This window comes from Mustelus asterias, chromosome 26, assembly GCF_964213995.1.
Source record: "Mustelus asterias chromosome 26, sMusAst1.hap1.1, whole genome shotgun sequence".
Taxonomy (NCBI): Eukaryota; Metazoa; Chordata; class Chondrichthyes; order Carcharhiniformes; family Triakidae; genus Mustelus; species Mustelus asterias.
The window spans coordinates 25,741,641-25,763,270 of record NC_135826.1 but is presented as its reverse complement, the minus strand read 5'-3'; the positions used below and the strand labels follow the sequence as shown (position 1 = coordinate 25,763,270).

General features: G+C 40.5%; 1 protein-coding gene across 2 annotated transcripts in view; it reads left to right on the top strand.

The window, feature by feature from the left end:
• stk11 (serine/threonine kinase 11) overlaps positions 1-21,630 on the top strand; it is a 148,995-nt gene that overhangs the window by 92,444 nt on the left and 34,921 nt on the right. The window contains exon 9 of one of the 2 annotated variants that reach the window (XM_078198304.1): positions 7,419-7,654. The exons of the other annotated variant lie outside the window; for it this stretch is intronic. Coding sequence (XP_078054430.1) covers positions 7,419-7,633 — 215 coding nt within the window. The 3' untranslated portion in view covers positions 7,634-7,654. The remainder of the gene's footprint in view (positions 1-7,418; positions 7,655-21,630) is intronic. 2 annotated transcript variants of the gene reach the window in all.

The window sequence follows — 21,630 nt, the reverse complement described above, 5'->3', positions numbered from 1 at the left end:
TTTTACCATAATGGAGAGATTTGTGGGGAAATATAAGCACAGTTTGGAGGAACCATGGTGGATATAGGTCTATGGTTAGTAATGATACTGGTTTGTACCTCTTATCATGATTGCAACCGGTTATAAAAAAGAAGCCCTACTTTTTAAGGTGAGAGTTGGAGATGATATTTCATTTGACATAATTATTCTGTTTTGAAGGTGTGGTGCTGAAATATTATGATGTACGCACTTTATCCAAATATTTTAGTTCTGTTGTGCATCATTAGTAGAAATTGAACTGCTGTTTTTAAATAGAAGGCGTATATTAATGCTTTCTTAGGCGGCTTGAATTTTAATCTATAATTAAGTAGATAGTTTTAAGTACTAATTATGACTCTTTTGGCATATGTGGACAATAAAACACAACTACTATATTATTGATTTTATTACTAGCTACATATTCAATTGCCTTAAGTGCATGGTTTACTTCAAAGAAAACGGAACAATGTCTGTTTCTGTAAAAAATGTTTCTCTCTTGGTAAGTGTCAGCCATGGCTCAGTTGGTAGCACACTCACCTCTGAATCACAAGATTCCCAATTTAATTCCCACTCCAAGACGAGCACAAAACTCAAGGCTGACCATTCCAGTGCAGTACTGAACTGTTGTAAGTGCTGTATTTTGATAGAAATTTTAAACCATCTGTCTGCTTGGGTGGATGTGAAAGATCCCATGATGCTATTTTGAAGAAGAGTAAGAAGTCTCACAACACCGGGTTAAAGTCCAACAGGTTTATTTGGTAGCACAAGCTTTCCGAGTGTTGCTCCATCCTCACCTAAGAAGGAGCAACAGGGAAGTTATCCCCTGTGCCCCGGCCTATATGCTTTGGTCATTGTCATGAAAAATAGATTTAAATAAGTAAGTAATTAGCTATCGTCCACAAAGTACCATGGGCAACTCTTGAGAGCGACAAATGGTTATATATAGCTTGAGGGCAATACTTTGCAAGCGTGGGTAAGATGAGAAGGCAGGCCTCTGAGCTACCAGAGCTGGAACAGGTCTTATCATTGTCATGTTGCTGTTCGCATGAGTTTGCTGTGTGCAAGTTGGCTGCCTTGTTTCCTACACAAGAGTGACTCCACTTTAGGTACTGCATTGGCTGTAAAACACTTTGAGGCATCTGGTAGTTGTGAAAAGCACCATACAAGTGCAAATCTTTCCCTTTCTTTCTAGTTGCTCCTGTCAGTTCAGTAGTTCTCCTCTAGTTGCAGTTATTTTGCTATCCCATATTTCTCAATGTGTAATTCACTCATGATAGCCAATTCACTGGTTGATAATTACTATTGAGTTATTTAGAATGTCATAGTAATAAATGATTACCAGATGCAAATGTACATGAATTCTTTAATTGAAGCTGTTGTGCAAATGGATCCTTCCAATTTGCTAATAGGAATTATTGTTATCCTTCAGAAGAAAATCACCTAGGTGCACAGTTCTCTTTATTTCAAAAAAAAATCATGCCACGTTTGGTTAGTTAATCTCCTTGCACTGACTACTTGACTGTATGTAAAACCTAATTCTCGGCCACACTGTTTTGTTTTCTTGTTATCAATCTTAATTGTGACCATAACGTGATTATAATCGATGTTAGGTTTGAGAGAGAAAGGTGAGCAAACAGCGATTTTTAATTTTCGATAAGGTCCTCAGGTTATGAGAAAAGGACATGGAGGCACTGCAGAAAGTGCAAAAATGATTCACAAGGATGTAACCTGCTAGGAAAATCTGAACAGGATGAGATATCTGACGAGGCTCCTCAAGATTATTAAAAGATTCGATAGAGAATTCAGGAGAAACTTCCGTACCCACAGAGTGTTAAAAATATGGGCCACGATTTTCTGGCTGCATTGCGCCTGCCACAGATTGTGCTAATCTGGGAAAATTACATGCAGCAACCCCCCCAATATGCTGCCAATTACAAAACCCACTAACGAGGATCTGGCTACTCTGCTCTCTGTCTGCATGGAAGCCCCCTATGATTTGGTTTTGATGTTCCATCCCAGACCCCACTAACAGTGACAAGCATCAGGTATGGCAGGTGTCTCTTCCATCAAGGGAGCTTGTCAGATATTGACACAGCTCTTCACACTGCATAAAATTTGAAGTGCTTCCTACAATGAGCACATGTAATGTGTAATCGCATGGAAGTTAGGAGGTTCTTTGTTTTGTCTGAACTGCATGCCATTCCTTGAGGCTAGTTTGCACCAAATGTCCAGGTGACGACACCCAGAAATCATACTGCACGCGGTCTTCAATGAGGCCCTTCTCAAGGCCACCCGTATTGTCTACATGCACGCCAGAGCTCAGCCCAATCTGTTGCTTCCAGTGCCCCCGGGTCCGTATCTTGCTGGGAGGGACTCTCACAACTGAAACATGCCAGTTCAAGCTGGCTGTATATCACTCAAGAGAGAAGGTAGGACAGACATCTTGAGGGAGGGGAGGAGCAACAGTCTTCCTGTTGGCCAATAAGTCACAGTTCGTGCATTGACTGCCCAGGTGCATTGAGTATGATAGAATGACAGCATCCTGGGGCATTCGGATATCCCCGGGATCTTTGAAACCACCCCATTTTGAAAGCTACCGAGATGGGTCGTGAAGGGGCAAGGGCTACACGCTGATGTCATGGCTGATGACATGGCTTGGAGGCCTGCGACCGAAGTGGAGACCCTACATTAAGGGCCTTGTTGCCTCCTGATCTCTCATTGAGTGGTGCATGGCCATGCTAAAGATGTGCAGGGGTTGGGAGAGGCTGAGGGTTCAGTAAGTGATGAGGCTGTCATTCCAGGATGTCTGTCACAATGGGTCTCCATGGCTCTCAGTGGGATTGCTCAGAGGGGCCGGTAGGAGATTCTGTGTACAGGTAGGGAGATAAACTCACTGTGGAAAGTGGGACAGAGAGTTGCGGGTTTAAGGTGCAATTTTCTTTAATGTTGATTATTTGCAGTGACAATTACCCTATCCCTAACTATGGTGTCTGCCTTCACCCGTGCCCCTCGGTGCTCCTAAATCACCTTAATCTTGCGTGGCCAAATGCTATGTCTAGGACTTCCCAGAATGCACATCAGAGGTCAAGATGGCCTCCCATGGACTGTGATGCCCTTGACCGACATCCTTTAGAGGGCCCCAGCCAACTTTCATGTGTCATGGATGTAGTCGTGTCTTTCTGTTCAGCCTGCTGAGATGCACCAATGTGCCTCGGGCACTTGCCCGCCACCCTCAATTGGATGGCAAACTGGGAGGTGGCTTGTTGGTTGGCTACCTCCTGTAAAATGGTGCCACAAGATGCACCTCTGGGTCCTGGTCCCTGAAATCTTTCAAGGGGCATAAAACTCCACCCAGAAAGAGCATAGCCTGTAACTTGCTGTACCTGGTACGTAACATTTAAAAACAAACCAAATTTGTTTCTCGGATAGTAAAGATTGAAGCAGTTATCAAATTTCAGGCACTGGGTACAGCTATTCTTCCAACAAAAATCCTCTGTATTGCATTGCAAAGCTGGAAGTTAAGTGATACTGGAAAATGACCCATTAATCATTGTACGATCTGAACATTCTTTGCTTTGCACCATAAATATTGCATAGCTGTTTAGAGGCCCACAATTTGAGTTATAATAGTTTGCAATATAAATGATCTCATCAAGACTTGCGTTGACAATATGGGATCTTATGTGCGGTCTCAGTGCTTGAACTAATCGCAGTAGTGTTCATTAAGTTTTCTATTGTTCAGATCGGAATTGGAACAAGGAAATTAACAATTTTATTTACCATTTCCTAATGATTTGCAGAATTCTCTTGTTATTTTGAAATACTCGTAAGTTGGGTGTACAAAATAAAGCTTAGTGTTACTTAGTAAATAGAATGTTAAAAAATAAGTAATTTTCTAACCCCATAATCTGCACCAGTTTTTAATCTGGAAAAAAAACAAGTAACACTTGCTAGGGAGCAACTGGATGACTAACAATGCGTCATCATAAACTCATGTCTTTTTATGAACTAACACATTCGCCCGTGTGCATATTAGGATTTACACTTCATTTCCCTGAAGTAAATATTGAAATTGTATTTCATTTTACCAGAGTGAATGAGTCATGGATTCTTTGTGATGAGTGTTGAAGGTTATCATCAATATGGAAAGGCTGTAGCTTGCTGAAATCACAAACCACTTTTTGCAGTAGTTTTCATTCAACTAAAGTATATGCTTGAAAATTGTTTGAATGTAGTTTTTGCTTCGGGCGAGAATGCAAGCCTTAATTCTAGTCATGGGGAGAGGGTTGTAGCAGGATCTTGAGGGGCACAAGGAAAGGCTCAAAAAAGATGTACCTGACTTAATCTTCTTTTCGCTTAAATCCTCTTGCTGCTGTCATCACCTGATTGGAAAGCCACAACGAATTTTCCAGTCGGCAGAGTTAAACTTATAATTAGGGCCCAATTGCATCATCATACTCAATATTTAACAAAGGCCATCACTGTCTTCAGGTAGATGTGATTGTTGCCTGCTTACTAGCCCAAGATAAAATTAAAGACTTTGGTTTAGGAACATGGGAACAGAAGTAAGCCATTTGGCCCAGCCAGCTCCGCTGTTCAGTTAGATCAGGGCTGATTGATCATCTACCTCAATGCCACTTTCCTGCGCTATCCCCAAATTCCTTGATTTCATTGGTTTCCAGAAATTTATCAATTTCAGTCTTGAATGTAATCATGATTGAGCTTCCGTGGTCCTCTGGCGTAGAAAGTTCCAAAAGTTCACCACCCCATGAGTGAAGAAATTTCTCCTCATTACAGGCATAAATGGCCTGCCTCTGATTCTCTGACTGTGCCCTCTGGTTCCAGACTCACCAGCCAGGGGAAACTTCCTATATACATCCACTCTCTCACGCCCTCTAAGAATTTTATAAGTTTCAATGAAATCGCCTCATTCTTTTAAGCTCTAGATCGTTCATGCTCACTTTCCTCAGTCCCCCCTTACAGGATTGTCCCACCATCTCGGGGACAAGTCTGGTGAACCTCTGTTGCACTCCCTTCTTGGCAAATATATATCCTTCATTTGATAAGACCGAAGCAGCATGCACTCTATAGCAGGTAATATTCCAGGATTCCGTGTGGATCAACAGCTGATAAAAATTTAAGAAATCAGAACCAGGCGAGGCCTTTGTCCCTCCAGCCTGCTTTGCCATTCAGTAAGATCCTGGTCAAACTCCACTTTCCTGCCTTGTCCACATATCCATTGATTCTCTTAGTGCTCAGGAATCTTGAATATATTGAGTAACTAAGTTTCCACAGCACTCGGGTAGAGAATTCCAAAGGTTCACAACGCTCTTGAAGAAATTTCTCCTCATCTCTCTGAAATTGCTGACCCCTTATCGTTGTCCCTAATTTTGGACTCATCAGCCAGGGCGGCACGGTAGCACAGTGGTTAGCACTGCTGCTTCACAGCTCCAGGGTCCCGGGTTCGATTCCCGGCTCGGGTCACTGTCTGTGTGGAGTTTGCACATTCTCCTCGTGTCTGCGTGGGTTTCCTCCGGGTGCTCCGGTTTCCTCCCACAGTCCAAAGATGTGCGGGTTAGGTTGATTGGCCGAGGTTAAAAAAAAATTGCCCCTTAGAGTCCTGAGATGCGTAGGTTAGAAGGATTAGCAGGTAAATATGTGGGGGTAGGGCCTGGGTGGGATTGTGGTCGGTGCAGACTCGATGGGCCGAATGGCCTCCTTCTGCACAGTAGGGTTTCTATGATTCTATGGTAAACAGCCCCTTAACAGCTATCCTGACGAGCTCTGTAAGAATTCAGTTTTCTGACCAATTTTTAACTACCCACCTGCCCAGTTTCTGCAAGGCAAATGGCCATTAAAATCACCCATATGGTAATGTGTTTAACAATATGGATCCCAAACCACTGAAAAATAAGTCATGCAAGTATATTGTCACAAAGCTGGTCTTCATACATGCTGTGACTAGTACAATAAATATTATATTTTGTTCTTTATACAACCATAGATTAAAATAAATACAATTGAAAGGTACTTCCATCTATCTGTATCATTTATTTCAGAAATGTTTTCACTTTAAAAAAAAAAAACTGGCTAGATCCATTGACATTTGAGAACTGCTTAGCCTGCTTTGTGAGTGCTGGTGTCTGACTTCAAGATTAATTCATGGCAGAGTGCTTGCTGACAAGGGCAATTTCTTCAGTATGTTAAGATCCTATGTCAATAGACTGTGTGTGAATAACCTGTGGAAGCAGTATTACTGCAAGGACTGAAGCAGTTGAAGAATGTCCATTTTAATCATCTTGAGGCACTCTGAGATGAGTAAAATAAATATGGCTTTGCCAGTGTTCCCCACATGAAGTAAATAATCTTGTGTATTATTGCACTCCACTGTGCGTTTGATCTTGGTTGATAGCTCCGTTCCAAGCACTTTCATGAAATCCAAACTTAGGCTGACATGGAATCATCACAGCTGGAACCTATATATAAACTTGGATAACATTTTGAACATCACGTAGATTGCCAAACTGCGCAAGAAATAAGTTTTGAAAACTGGTATTTCTTCTGCTTTATGACCTTTTAAGGGGTAGGTTTTTAACTTGTTGCCCAAATGGAGATCTGACATTGTTGATCCCACTGTTTGTCACAGAAACTACTCAATTCTGATTTCCATTAATTTTGCTGGAAATTATAATTCTGTGGTTTTTATGAAGGGTTTGAGATCCACAGTTCCAGTTTTACACCTGGGTCCATTTTGAAAATCTACTTCCTGGTCTACTGCCATGTCTTGTAGCCTCTGTGTATATCTTAACTGTAAGTAAATCTGCTGACTTTGTTTTAGCTTGATGGCTTTTACTTGTAAGAATGAATGTATGAAGGAAAATAACTTTTCAAAAGATCAATTTTCTAAATGGGAGGGTATTGGTTAGCAACTGTGTCATGCCGCTGTACAAATATTTGTTTAGAAAAGCTACCCATAGTTGTTGAAATGCTGATACGCAATAAAGCTGTAGATATAGTCGATAGCTAACCATCTGAGAGATGCAGCCTAATTAAAAATGTCTTTTAACATAGAATTGTGCGGATTACCTTTTATTTTAGTAAACGCACAGTTTGACTACAGTTTTTAAAAAGCTATAGTTTAACTACCTAGTTAGTTCATAGCTAAGTTTAGTATTTTGCCTAATTGAGCAAGCTTTCAAATGCCCATCCATCCCGGGCTGCTTACCTGGACTGTGTGGCTTTTCGACGTCCTTGGTCCCATATGCTGTACCTGTAGGATGATCCTTTTATTAGTGATTTTATTTTTTTTTAGTGGGGGCGGGTATTTTCTGCCCACAGAAAAAAAAAAGCCACTCAGAATTGCTTCTCCGTTCTCAAAAAAAAATCTATTATTTCCACAGGACAGGTGCAGGTGCCTGAAGAAGAAATTGAGCAAAACGGCCAAAACAGGAGCAAAGGCAGCCACAAAACAGTGTGCATGAATGGCACAGAGGCAGGACAGTTTAACAGCAAGGTCAAAAATGAACGGAGGTCAAGCTCTTCTTCCAATCCATCCCGCAAAGCTTCCACCAGTAGCAGCAAAATTCGGAAACTCTCTGCATGTAAACAGCAATGACCCATCTGTAAACTCTGTGTGGTATGTACTGGAGCTTCCATTAAATTATATTTGAACTGGACTCTATCCAAGTGCACACTTTAATGTGACAGTCCAATTGTGTATATAAGTTTGTGAAGGAATAGAGACTTTGCATTGATTCATAGCAATCGGAATAGGGCCAGTCATTAGTCTCTGTGAGATATGACTATATTAATGAACATGACTTTCTTTACTGTCACTTCATAGTGTGACAGATTGCTTTAAACTATACTTTTCCAGTTCAAACATAATAAAAAACAAAATTGGGTAAAATTGAACTGTAGTTGAATGGAAACCCAACACGAAGTCACCAGATGCCATATTTGTATTGCGATACTTAATATTGCGATACGATATGATCAAGACATTAAAGCTTCCCAAAAATATACTAGGTCACTCATATTTTGCGCTGGGTGATGATTGTCATATAACCTTTGTTCAATTATTTAGAAAAACAACCTCCGTTTCTCTCGTTTTTTTATATACTTGAAAGTGACTTTATTTTTCTGTAAACATTTTCTGTAAGCATACTAGAACTTGTGTGACAGAATGGCTTTACTTTATTTCAGTTCATTTTTAAAAAGGGTAGCAATCCCATTCATTTGTCACTTAAGGTGAATTTTCAGGTAATGAGTATAATATATATTTTACAATACATTTTTAGTTACATTTGTAACCACCACCTCCCCCACTCCCTTTTTTTGCAATTTCCTATTATTTAGATTTGCTGTACCCTGAGAACCGTTTGTGCAAAAAATGGCACCCTTAGTGTTGAAAGAGCTGGAATGATTTGTCAAAGCGTTTGAAGTTGGTGGTCCTTCAAAGCTCCTGATAGCAGATAGCCAGTCTGATGTTGAGCTGTTTTTTATCGCAAGATTTTTGACACAATGGAATAGATTTTAACTTCCACCCTTGGGTAGAAAGCTACCAGTTGAGGATCACCTCACCTGATCTCCTTTCTGTTGAAGTCAGTGCAAAGGAAAAAACCAGCAGTGCGTACAAACCGGTGGCCCATCTGCTACCATCAGGTTTCTGCTGGTAGTGAAAGTTGAAATCCCAATCTCGCGCACAAGTGTCAAGGACTCTCTGAGAATTGTTCCTGCCTCATAATGCTTTAAGCCTGCTTCAGTATCAGGTTATCTCTGAGGGGATGAGCTGCAAGGAGCATTTCAGGTGACTCAGACAGCAAGTGATGCTCTATGCGCAACTTCCAGGAGTAACTTTCTACATGCAAGATGAGACTGACCATGTTAGCCTTTTCTGCTCCAGAAGGCATTGTATCAACCATCCAGAAAACTGATATGAGTATGTTATACATGTGGTTGGTAGATTTGACTGTCTGATTGTTTTGGGACTTGAAGCATGTAACTATAGCTTTTTGCTGGGGACTACTCTACACTGCCATGTTGCATAGCTTTTGTCCTCTGAATTCGAATTTTGTGCAAAAAGGATTGTAATTTTAAAAATGGAACCTGTTAAAGGAGCAGTACGTTACATGTTTTATGTTTTATAACATTAAATTATTACTTGCTCTCCTCCCTTCTTACTGTGTTCTTTTATGAGTTAATATGATTATTAAAACACATCCTTGGTCTAGTCTTCACAGTTCTCCAAGGAAGAACTTTCATACTTCTCCCAGTTGATTAGAAATGTGCAGCTGCAATTCCCACTTTCCAACCAAATCAACAGTGCTGGTGCTACCTGAACAAAATAACTTCTGATCTTCCGTTATTGTTTTCATGTGTGTAGCTGCACTTGGCCGTTTGTTAGCAGTAGAATAATAACTAGCCATTCTGTCTCTAACCAGCCTTGACCCAGGGCGTGCTGCTCCTTGAAGTTGGCAAATAAAAGTTTTTTTTTAATGATTACTTTTGTATGTTGAAAAATGTATAGCAAACCACAGTTTTGGTAGAACCTAGTTGGTGATTGAAAGTTCACAGCTGTTTTGAAAACCATATTTGAAGACTTTAAATGGAACGTATTTGTAAATGAATACTTTGTTTTCGTATAATTTCATACAGAAATGCCATTGTATTTTATTTTTCTTTATATTTATTAACCATAGTGGAACAAATGTGTTTATATTGTGCTTCCTGAACAGTTGTCACAGTTGCTGATTTAGTGTACAAAAAAAATTAAAACTTTAACTTTTTTCCCCCAACTTTGCTAATGTTGTGCTGTGACAACAGTCCGGTGCATGTCCTGATAGCTAAAATCCCAAAAGTACTACTGACTCCAATTTTGTAGAAATCTTGGTTAATATTTTAAATACTCAATTTTTCTTAGTATTTTTGTTGTTGCAGGTGTTGTATTGAATTGAATAAAAAGATTTGAAGGCACTCTGTTGCGTTCAAAAGCAGCCACTGTTGTAACAGTTTAGAATGTGTATTTGTGAAGTTAATTGAAAATTTATAGAAATTCATGTAAATGAATTTTTGAGTTCATGGTCCTACTACAAAATATTGTCATCCTTACCCAAGTACCTTTCATAAGTACAAACAATGTATGGTCTTTCATCTATTTTATAACTTTTCTGAAATTTAGTATCTGGTCATGGGGATTATCAACGGAGATGTGTTGTATTTCGGGTTTTGTTGTTATCACTTTTTTTTCTTGAATCAACCAAGAGGTTATTGACTTACTAAGTAGCACTGCTTTGTCAGTGCATCCCAACCCTTAACATCCAGTGGCAAACTTCTGTTTTCCATAAACAATCCAAGGTGGTTATTAACAATGGAATATAAGGAGAAACTCTAGTTTAGCTTCATTTACTAATCCCTTCGGAAATAGCTGATATGGTGCATTTGTCCCCTAGGCTAGTACAATTCTGGTTATTATAAATAGCTTTGAATATTGCTTTTCTATCAACTTAGCAACACTATTCCTAAGATTATTTTTGCGTTTTATGCAGTGTTTACGTTCAAACAATTTCAATTTTAAAAGTTATAACTGAGTAAAAAATATAGTTTACAGTGCAAAACAAGACATGGGGGCTTAGTGTCATTTGGAGCACAGTTCCAATCCAATTTTAAGTTTGATTCGATATTGGGTTAAATGGAACTGCATCAATAAATGGGCATGTATATTTGAGATGAGAGAAAGTACTATAAGTGCTGGATGCAAGTTTCCTAATGAAAAAGATTAAAAATTGCACTTGAATTCGTAACCCTTAGAATAAACAAGACGCAGGTGGCATGGTGGCACAGTGGTTAGCACTGCTGTCTCACAGTGCCAGGGACTCTGTTTCAATTCCTGGCTTGGGCCACTGTCTGTGTGGAATTTGCACGTTCTCCCTGTGTCTGCGTGGGCTTCGTCCAGGTGCTCCGGTTTCCTCCCACAGTCCAAAAGATGTGCAGGTTAGGTGAATTGGCCATGCTAAATTCTTCCTCAGTATGCCCGAACAGGTGCCGGAATGTGGTGACTAGGGGATTTTCACAGTAACTTAATTACTTGTGACTAATAAATAAACTTTAACTTTAACTGACTCCGCTGTGCAACAAATGATTGTTGCAACAAAAGTTAATTTTAGTTCTAAAGTTGTCATTTATTGAGCATGAAACTTAAAATAGATTTGTTTAGTTCTTTGCTTTAAACAATGGAATAAACTGAGTTTGAGGTTTATTTAAACTGTTGTCAGTTGTGAATGCAGAACTTCTAAAAAGTCAGTATTTCTAAAGGATTATGTTGAATTGTAGAAACTCAGCTTCGACAGATGTTTAGTTAATGCTATTATCAGTTGCATTTTATCATGCACTGTGCGATCATCTCTTGTCGTTTCACATTCAGTTTGGTAACTAACTTCACTGATGCAAAAACATGTTTATTTTGCTAGTCAAATGTTATGTGCCAGATGAATAGGAATTAGTTGAGACGGAAACTTATTTTATCGTAGCATGGTAATTTCTGAGAGAAATTATCCTCAGATTGGATGAAACAACAGCATTGGTTAAATCACATCCTCGGCTATAACTTGTCTAGCTATTGCAATGGGAAGGTGTGTATTTCATTGAAAATAAATGACATTGCAACCCTTTCTGTTATTAGTATACAGAAAGAACATGGTGTATATTTCAGGGCATTACTTGACGAAGTAGAAAAACAAAGATTAGCAAGAAAGCTTTTGAAATGGATTGCAAAGAGAATATAGATGTAACTGTTAAAGGCAGTATCAACTTGAAACCACGTAAATTGTGTTTGCCGTAAGAAATTCATTTTGGGTACATGCTTCCTTGGAGGAGCGGAAAATAAAAGTGTTATCTAAATTTGTCAGTGATACCAAATTGCAATTGGGAAGAGGAGACTCGTTGCAGAGAGGAATATGGACAGTTGTCAGTTTCTTAGTAATTTTTTAATAAAACATTTAAAAGGTGCCTGTTCATGTCCTTGTGCTTCAAACAAAAAAAAACCCTTAAATTTAAAGAGTTGAATGCCTGCAAATGGCTGCAGTTGGCTCACAATGACTAATTGGCAGTGTGAGTTTTGTGGGCGTGGTACATTCTCTCTCAATATTTTTCAAACTTGTGCAGCAGATTACACAAACTTGATTTGTGCTGGACATAAACTGCTTTTGAAACTCCTTGATACTTTGTCTGAGAGATGCAGCAGTACTTGCAAATATGTGGCACATTGGTAAATGTGCAATTGAGGCTTTGCTGACTGTTGATAGGAGACATGCCAAGGTAAAGCACTGTGCACTGTCTTTGGAATGCTTCTGAGGGCCCACACACTAATAATAAATTAAGCACTCTCTGATCTTTGTTATGCCATAGCAGTCTGCTGTCGCGTTGTCTTTTAGGGTGAGGACTTGCCACAGTCTTGCATCTACCAGGGTGAGGTATTGTTATATCTCTCTGCAGATGCAGGAAGGCTTTCAACACCTGCCTCATATTCCATGGTCAGACCTCCTTTTCTTTCAAATACACCAGTTTGGGCGAATCACATTAGAAAATCCATTGATACAAGTAATGAACAATTGGCATTCATGAGAGCTTACTTGTCAGTGGAAATTTAAAATATGATCTTGAAATGGACAAACTTTATTTACGTTGACATCCTTTGCTCATTTAATGAACTACAGCCTGACCTACCAGTTCATAGCAACCCTAGATTGCTGGTTTCCTCGAGGTCGCAGGTAGTTAATATGATCCATGGTAAATTGCAGGCGCTATGTAGCTACTGCATCTGTCTGTTCAAGTGGTCACGAAAGATCCTGTGGCACTACTTAAAAGAAGGGAGTTATTGTAGTGTCGTGGCCAACATTCCTCCCTTAATTAGCACCAACAGAATGAATGAGTTGCTTAACCTATTTTATTTGTTTGTTTAACATTGTGTGCAAATTGATGGCAGATTTTGCCTACGTTTCAAAAATAATTAATTGATGGGCTTTCTTGCTTACCTCAGAGGATGTAGAAGAGATTTGCCAGAATGGTTCCAGGGAAATGAAAGGGTTTAGCTGCAAAGTTAGTTTGGGGAAGCTGGGACTGTTTCTTCTGGAGCAAAGGAAATTGAGAGGGATTTGATGTGGAGATGCCGGCATTGGACTGGGGTGGGCATTGTCTGTACCTGTAAAGACTTGATTACCTGTAAACACTCGCATTCCAACCATTATCTAGCAATTGATTCTGTGTCTATATATGCCCTGTTTGTGAACCGAACTCTCCACTCACCTGATGAAGGAGCAGCGCTCCAAAAGCTCATGCTACCAAATAAACTTGTTGGACGTGAGACTTCTTACTGAGGGGAATTTGATAGAGATGCACAAGATAATCACAGGTTTGATAAGATAGACAAGGAGAAACTGTTCCATTAGCTGGTGGTACAAGGACCAGATGACACAGATTTAAAGTTTATTTGTTAGTGTCACAAATAGGCTTACATTAACACTGCAATGAAGTGCTGTGAAAATCTCCTAGCCACCACACTCCGTTCGGGTACACTGAGGGAGAATTTAGCATGCCAATGCACCTAACCAGCACATCTTTCGGACTGTGGGAGGAAACCCACGCAGACACGGGGAGAACATACAGACTTCCCGCAGACAGTGACCCAAGCTGGGAATCAAACCTGGATCCCTGGTGCTGTGGGGCAGCAGTGCTAACCACTGTGCCACCATGCTGTCCCAAGGTTTTTTGGCAAGCGATGCCGGCGGGAGTGGGGGGTGAGAACTTTTTATGCAGTGAATGGTAATCACCTGGAACTTGTCTGTGAGAGCGATGGATATCGAGTTGATCGGTGATTCAATAGAAAATTGGATGGATTCTTGAATGAAATAAATTTGGCTATGAGGATAGAGTGACAGAATGGAACTGACTGGATTGTCCTACATAGAGCCAGCATTGACTCTGATGGGCCAGAGTCAATGTCATCTTGCTGCTTTGATGCAATTATTTTTTTCCCTATCTTCTATCTTCCTGGTCAGTCAATTCTACTCTTAAATTTCTGAAGAATTCTTCAGCAACTCTGCATAATATTTTGTTAAGTGATGGCAGAATTCAAGTGAGAGTCTGATGGGAGTCATTTATGGTCTGCCATATTCTGTGTGCTCTGGAGGGCTCAAGGCCTCATAACATTCACTGCAAAGGTCTTGTAGTTTCAGTTGGATGGTCACTTGGCAGTTTGATTTGTTACGAAAACTTTTCACACCTTAAAACTGCCCTAAACCGTTGATTCCTGACTTTCTCCCGACAATGAGCAACAGTTAGACTTGTAGCAAGCGAAATAATCCCCAAGACCATTTCCAAATTCCTTCACAGTTTCCCTGTTAAGGTCAAGTTGTATATGTATTAAGTTTTGGAAACAAATGGTTCTGAAGTAGAAAATGAGGAAATGGAGCAATTTTCCCCCTCGTGACAATATGTCAGGTTAGGCATGGCAGGAGTTTGATGCATTACGTACTCCAGTATATTCTAAAAATCAACCATGTCAGGTTAGGCATGGCATGAGCTTAATGTGGGTCTCCAAGATATTCTGAAAATGAACCATTTTTTTTTTCAGAATAACACTGATGCCACCACCTTAACTTGAATTGCCTTGTGTGAAAAGAGAGAATTTTGCTAGCTGTTAGTAGTTGATTCAGTTTGAATCTCAGAGCTACAAATACTTGCTTGGTGATTTTCATCTTGCTAGATTCCTTGGTTTGTAAAGTTTTCTTTCATTCATGATTTTAGGAAGTTCGAAGGTCATTCACCTGCGTTTCTCCACTTCAATTTTGGTACACGATGATGATTTATAAGAAAGCTATGCTGAAAATATCACCAATTTAAATCGCTGGTCAAAATTGAATTCTATTAAATTTATTTTGTCTGTATTATATATTGGAAAAGAAAGACTTGTTTATATAACACATTTCACTACCTCAGTCAGGATGTCAAAGTGCTTGACAACAATGAAATATAATTGTTCCTGTAATGTAGATGCTAATTACATCAGAAATTGTTTCAAATATATTGTCAGTTAATTGGCACAGTGGTTAACACTGCTGCCTCCCAGCAGGTTCGATTCCAGCCTCGGGTCACTCTCTGTGTGGAATGTGCACATTCTCCCCGTGTCTGCATGGGTTTCCTCCGGGTGCTCCGGTTTCCTCCCACAGTCCAAAGATGTGCAGGTTAGGGGAATTAGCGGAGTAAATACATGGGATTACGGGGATAGAGCGGGGATGAGATTGGGTAGGATGCACTTTGAGAGTCGGTGCAGAATTGATGGGCCGAATAGCTTCCTTCGACATTGTAGGGATTCTAAAGTATGATTTCTCTTCATGTCTCCCCTCTTGAATTGAAGACATCAAAGTGGAATATTAAATATGCGGAGTTGGTGATGTTTTTGATGCAAATGGTTTCATGGTTATGAACTTATGAATACTTTTAATATCACATCCATTTTGATAATCTTTCTGTTTCTGTGATCTCAGCATGCTTCAATTCAAAGCCCTTTTTTCTTAATGTCAGGTAAATACTAAATTATGCACATCAATATTTGAGTTGATTCTAGTCAGGCTACAAATGTTTAATATTGATCTTATCTTTAATAAAAATCACAATATTTATGAATAAATAATTACAAGTGATCAGAAAGCCGAGTATGATTGCTTCTACATGGTATATACTTACCGCGAACCCTCAAGTTACAGATGAGCAAGTGGACTTTTTAAATCTGGAATTCATAGAATCATAGAATTATACAGTGCAGAAGGAGGCCATTCGGCCCATCGAGACTGCACCCCCACCCAGACCCTATCTTCATAACCCCATGCATTTACCCTAGCTAGTCCCCCTGATACTAAGGGGCAATTTAGCATGGCCAATCCACCTAACCTGCACATCTTTGGACTGTGGGAGGAAACCCACGCAGACATAGGGAGGACGTGCAAACTCCACACAGACAGTGACCCAAGCCGGGAATTGAACCAAGCTGGGAATTGAACCCAGGTCCCTAGCGCTGTGAGGCAGCAATGCGAGCCACTGTGCCATCCATTTTTTAATGTTATAAATCACAAGTACTTCACATCCGGCTTTGAACCATTATGGATATCCTGTTGCTTCTTTGTAATCACTCTTATACTTTTTAAGTAATAACTATTAAGTTGTTGGTGACTATAGGCAATCTGAGCATAGTCAACATGGATTAACGAATGGGAAATTGTGTCTGAGGAACTTGTTGGAGCATTTTAACGGTGTTACTAACAAAATTGACAAAGGAGAGTCAATGGATGTAGTATTTCTGGATTTCCAGAAGGTTTTAATAAAGATCCCAACAGGAGGCTGATCAGTAAAATAAAAGCACATGGGATAGGAGGTAATATACTGGCATGGATTAAGAATTGGTGAACAAGCAGAAAGCAGAGTGTAAGAATAAATGGGTCATTCTCATGTGGTAGGCTGTGGCTACTGGGGTACCGCAAGGATCAGTACTTGGAGCCCCAGCCTGTTCCAAACATGTATCATTGATTTGGACGTGGGAATCAAATGTAATATTTCCAAGCTCGGCCTCGGCCTTTTGGCTGAGATCAAGTGTAGTGTGGATTGGATGCTGCACTTGGTTGAGGTCATTAGGTTACATTGAAGTTTCATATGAAGCAATTTTTAAAAGCGGCATCTTGGCCTTTTGGCTAAGATGCAAATGAGCTCAAGCCTTGGAGGAGGAACCTCTCCCTCCTCCAATCAGCTTGGCTCATGTAGATGGGCCCAGGACAGGGTAATTTGGTCGCTTGCCCTGTCTTGTCAGCCTGGATCGGAAATGTCTCAACTTGTTGAGACTCTGAATTGGATTTGATTTGATTGAATTGGAAAAGTACAAAAAAAAAATTTCCAAGTTCGCGGATGATACAAAGCTAGGCAGGATGTGTATTGTGAGGAAGATGTAAAGCAGCTACAGGAGGATTTGGACAGACTCAGTAAGTCGGCAAGAACATGACAGATGGAATATAATGTGGAAACCTTTTGGCTAAGATCAAGTGTAGTATGGATCGCCTGCACTTGGTTGAGGTCATTAGGTTACGCTGAGGCTTCATATGTTTCATATGAAGCAATTTTTAAAAGCGGCATCTCGGCCTTTTGGCTAAGATGCAAATGAGCTCAAGTCTTGGAGGAGGATCCTCCCCCTTCTCCAATCAGCTTGACTCATGTAGATCAGGCCCAGGACAGGGTGGTTTTGGTCTCCCGTCCTGTCTTGTCAGCCTGGATCTGAAATGTCTCAACTTGTTGAGACTCTGAATTGAATTTGATTTGATTGAATTAGAAAAGTATATTTAAAAAAAATAATGTGGAAAAATGTGAGGTAATCCACTTTGCTGGAAGAAACAGATGTGTCGTGTATTTCCTAAATTGTATGAAATTAGAAAATGTGGATGTACAAAGGGACCTCAGTGTTCTTGTCCACAAGTCACTGAAGGCTAATATCCAGGTGCAGCAAGCTATTAGGAAGGCTAATGGAATGTTAGCCTTTATCGCAAAAGGATTTGCGTACAGGAGTAGTGAGGTCTTTCTTCAATTGTATTGAAGCTTGGTTAGACCCCACCTGGAGTAGTGTGTGCAGTTTTTGTCCCCTTAACTCAAAAAGAATATTGTTGCTATAGAGGGAGAGCAATGAAAGTTTACCAGACTTTAAAGTTTTAAAGTTCAAAATAAGGGGGACGCCACTTAGGCCCAAGATGAGGAGAAATTTCTTTACACACGGGTTGTGAATCTTTGGAATTCCCTACCTCAGAGAACTGTAGGAGCTCAGTCATCAAGGTTGGTAGATTTCTAATTGATTAACAACGTAAAGGATTTTGGGGATAGTGTGTAATTGGCATTGAAGGGTCTGATCAGCCATAATCGTATTGAATGGTGGAGCAGGCTCGATGGGCTGAATGGCCTACTCCTGTTCCGATGTTAATATATTTGTCAGATTTAATATTATAACAGAACTGAATGTATAGAATTTGCTGTGCTGAACGGTTGAGTGGCCAGAGCTTACAACTACACTCACAGTTGATGTAACAATATTTAATGGTAAAGGTTAACAATGGTGCTGTGAGGCAGCAGTGCTAACCACTGTGCCACCTGTTAGGCCGGGGAATGGGACTAAGTCATGATGCTTGTTTGGAGAGCTGGTAGACATGATTGGACGAATGGCCATCTTCGGCACAGTAACAATTCTGTGATCAAAGGATATGGGAATTGGTGCAGGGATTTATTCTACCAACATTTACCTATGGGATGAAAATCTGCTAACATCAGTGATGGATGCATGATCCACTCCATCACGTTACTGCCCAGGAGATAAAGCTGAAAGTTGCTTCCTTTCTCCGATCTTCATTTATTGTTATTTCAAAAATTTAAATCTTGAAGCCAGTTTATCATCATCACCTTTGTTTTGATTAGAGAAAAGGCCAAAGCTAATTACACTTATGCATGAGATAGAGATTCTAATTTCTACCACCAATGAGATAAAGAGAGAGAAAGCACAAATAGATTGAAGGGCACATGGTTTCTTTCCTCATTCTATTGCGAGTATTTTATTTGAAAACACAAGTTAAATTTTGGAAGCAGTTAAAGGTAGGCACTGAGAACTGAATACGATATTCTAATTGCAACCTTACCGCTGAGTTACATTTAAAAGATGAGATATGGGAGTAGGAGAAGGCCATCCTGCCCTTCAAGTTGCTCTGCTATTCAGTAAGATCATGAATGATCTGTTACCTCAGCTCTAAATCCCTGCACCAATTCCCATATCCTTTGATCACAGAATTGTTACTGTGCCGAAGATGGCCATTCGTCCAATCATGTCTACCAGCTCTCCAAACAAGCATCATGACTTAGTCCCATTCCCCGGCCTAACAGGTGGCACAGTGGTTAGCACTGCTGCCTCACAGCACCAGGGACCCAGGTTCGATTCCCGGGTTGGGTGCCTGTGTCTGTGAAGTTTGCACGTTCTCCCCGTGTCTGCGTGGGTTTCCTCAGGGTGCTCCGGTTTCCTCCCACACTCCAAAAGATGTGCTGATTAGGTACATTGGCCATGTTAAATTCTCCCTCTGTGTACCCGAACAGCCCGGAGTGTGATGACTAGGGGATTTTCACAGTAACTTCATTGCAGTGTTAATGTAAGCTTACTTATAACACTAATAAATAAACCTTAAAACTGTTTTTTCCTTGTATCCCTGCACACTGGTTCTATTCAAATAATCATCTAATGTCCTCTTGCATGCCTTGATTGAAGTTGCCTCCGCCACACTTTCAGGCAGTGCATTCCAAACTTGAACCATTCACTGTGCGAAAAAAAATTCTCAAATCACATTTGCTTCTTTTGCAAATCACTTTAAATCTGTGCACTCTTGTTCTTGATTCTCCCTATCTTGTCTGTCCAGCCTCTTGTGATTTTGAACATCTCTATCGCATCCTCCCTCAACCTTCTCTCCAAGGAGAACAGATCCAACCTGTCCAATCTATCCTCATGACTGAAGTTTCTCATTGCTGGAAACATTCTTGTACACCTCTTCTGCACTCTTTCCAATGCATTCACATCCTTCCTATAGTGTGACATCCAGACTGTACACAATACTCCAGTTGAGGTCTAACTAGTGTCTTGTATAAGTTCAGCATAGCCTCCTTGCTCTTGTACTCTATGCCCCTATTAATAATGCCAGAAATACTATATGCTTTATTAACGGCTCTCTCCACCTGTCTTGCCACCTTCAATGATCAATACACATATACACTCGGGTCCCTCTGCTCCTGCACCCCCTTAGGAAGTTCTACACTGTCTTTTCATAGCTGACGATGCTTCTAAGTTTTGTATCAGATTCAAACTTTGGAATTGTCCCCTGCACACCAGGATCGAGATCATTAATATATATCAGGAAAAGCAAGGGTCCCAATATCAATCCCTGGGGAAAACCTCTAGATACCTTCCTCCAGTCCAAAAAATATCCATTGATTATTCCTCTCTGCTTCCTCTTGCTCGACTGATTTTGTATCCTCAATGCATCTGTCCCTTTTATTCCATGAGAGATAACTTTACTCGCTGGTCTGTTGTGTGGCACTGTATTGAACACCTTTTCAAAATCCATGTATGCCACATCAACACATTACCATCATTGATCTATTCTGTTACCTCCTCAAAAAACTCCAGCAAATTAGTTAAACACTACTTTCAGGTGGCATGGTGGCACAGTGGTTAGCACTGCTGTTTCTCAGCGCCAGGGACCTGGGGTTCAATTCCTGGCCTAGGTCACTGTCTGTGAGGAGTCTGCACGTTCTCCCAATGTCTGTGTGAATTTCTTCCGGGTGCTCCGGTTTCCTCCCACAGTCCGAAAGACATGCTGGTTAGGTTCATTGCCATGCTAAATTCTCCCTCAGTGTACCCGAACAGGCACTGGAGTGTGGCGACTAGGGAATGTTCACAGTAACTTCATTGCAGTGTTAATGTAAGCCTACTTGTGACACTAATAAATAAACTTTTAAGTTTTTAGTAATCCATGCTGGGCCTTCGTAATCAACCACAAAATTGTTTCTAATAGCTTGCCCACCACTGATGTTAAACTGACCGGTCTGTAATTGCTGGGGCTATCCTTACAAACCTTTTTAAACAAGGGCAGAACATTTGCAATTCTCCAGGCTTCTGGCACCTCCCTTGAGTTTAGAGAAAGCTGGAAGATAATGGCAAGTACCCCTGCAATTTCCATTCTCACTTCCTTCAATATCCTTGGATGCATCTCATCCAATCCTGGTGCCTTGTCAACTTTTAAGTACCAACAGTTTATCCAACACCTCATTATCAATTTTGAATCTCTCTAAGGACTCATCTGTCGCCATGGCCTGGGTAACATCTACCTCATTGCTCAAGACTGATTTAAAGTATTCATTTCATACCTCAGCCATGTGCTCGGCCTGCATGTGTAAATTCCCTTTTAGGTTCCTAATCAGCTCTATACCTCCTTTTAACACCTTTTAATATGCCTATAGAAGACTTTGGTTTCCTCTTTATGTTGGCTGCTAGTCTTTTCTCATCCCTCTTCATTTCTCTGATGTGCATTTCACCTCCCCATCGAAACTTCTGCATTCCACTTGGTCCTCAACTGTAGTCCTCCAACAGCACTATTAAATCACCCTGTAAGGAACTCAGGCTCAGCTCTGTTCAGTTGCAACCTATCGGGTTGTACAAGTGCCATCTCCTCCAGTGTCCCAGGAATCTAAAATCCTCCCACCTGGACTATCTTTCCAGCCACACACACATCTGCTTTTCCTCCTATTTCTGTACTGACTTGCACGTGGCACTGGGAGTAATCTGAAGATTACTACATTTGAGGTCCTGCTTATGAATTTTCTACCTAGCTCCCTACATTCTGATTGCAGGTCCCTATCTCCCTTCCTACCTAAGTCATTGGCACCAATTTGGACCACTGTTTCTGGCTGTTCACCGTCCCCCAGAAGAATGTCTTACTCATTCCAGGGAGTTGTCCAGTGAATCTTTGCACTTTCTTTGAAGCAAATGTATCCTTC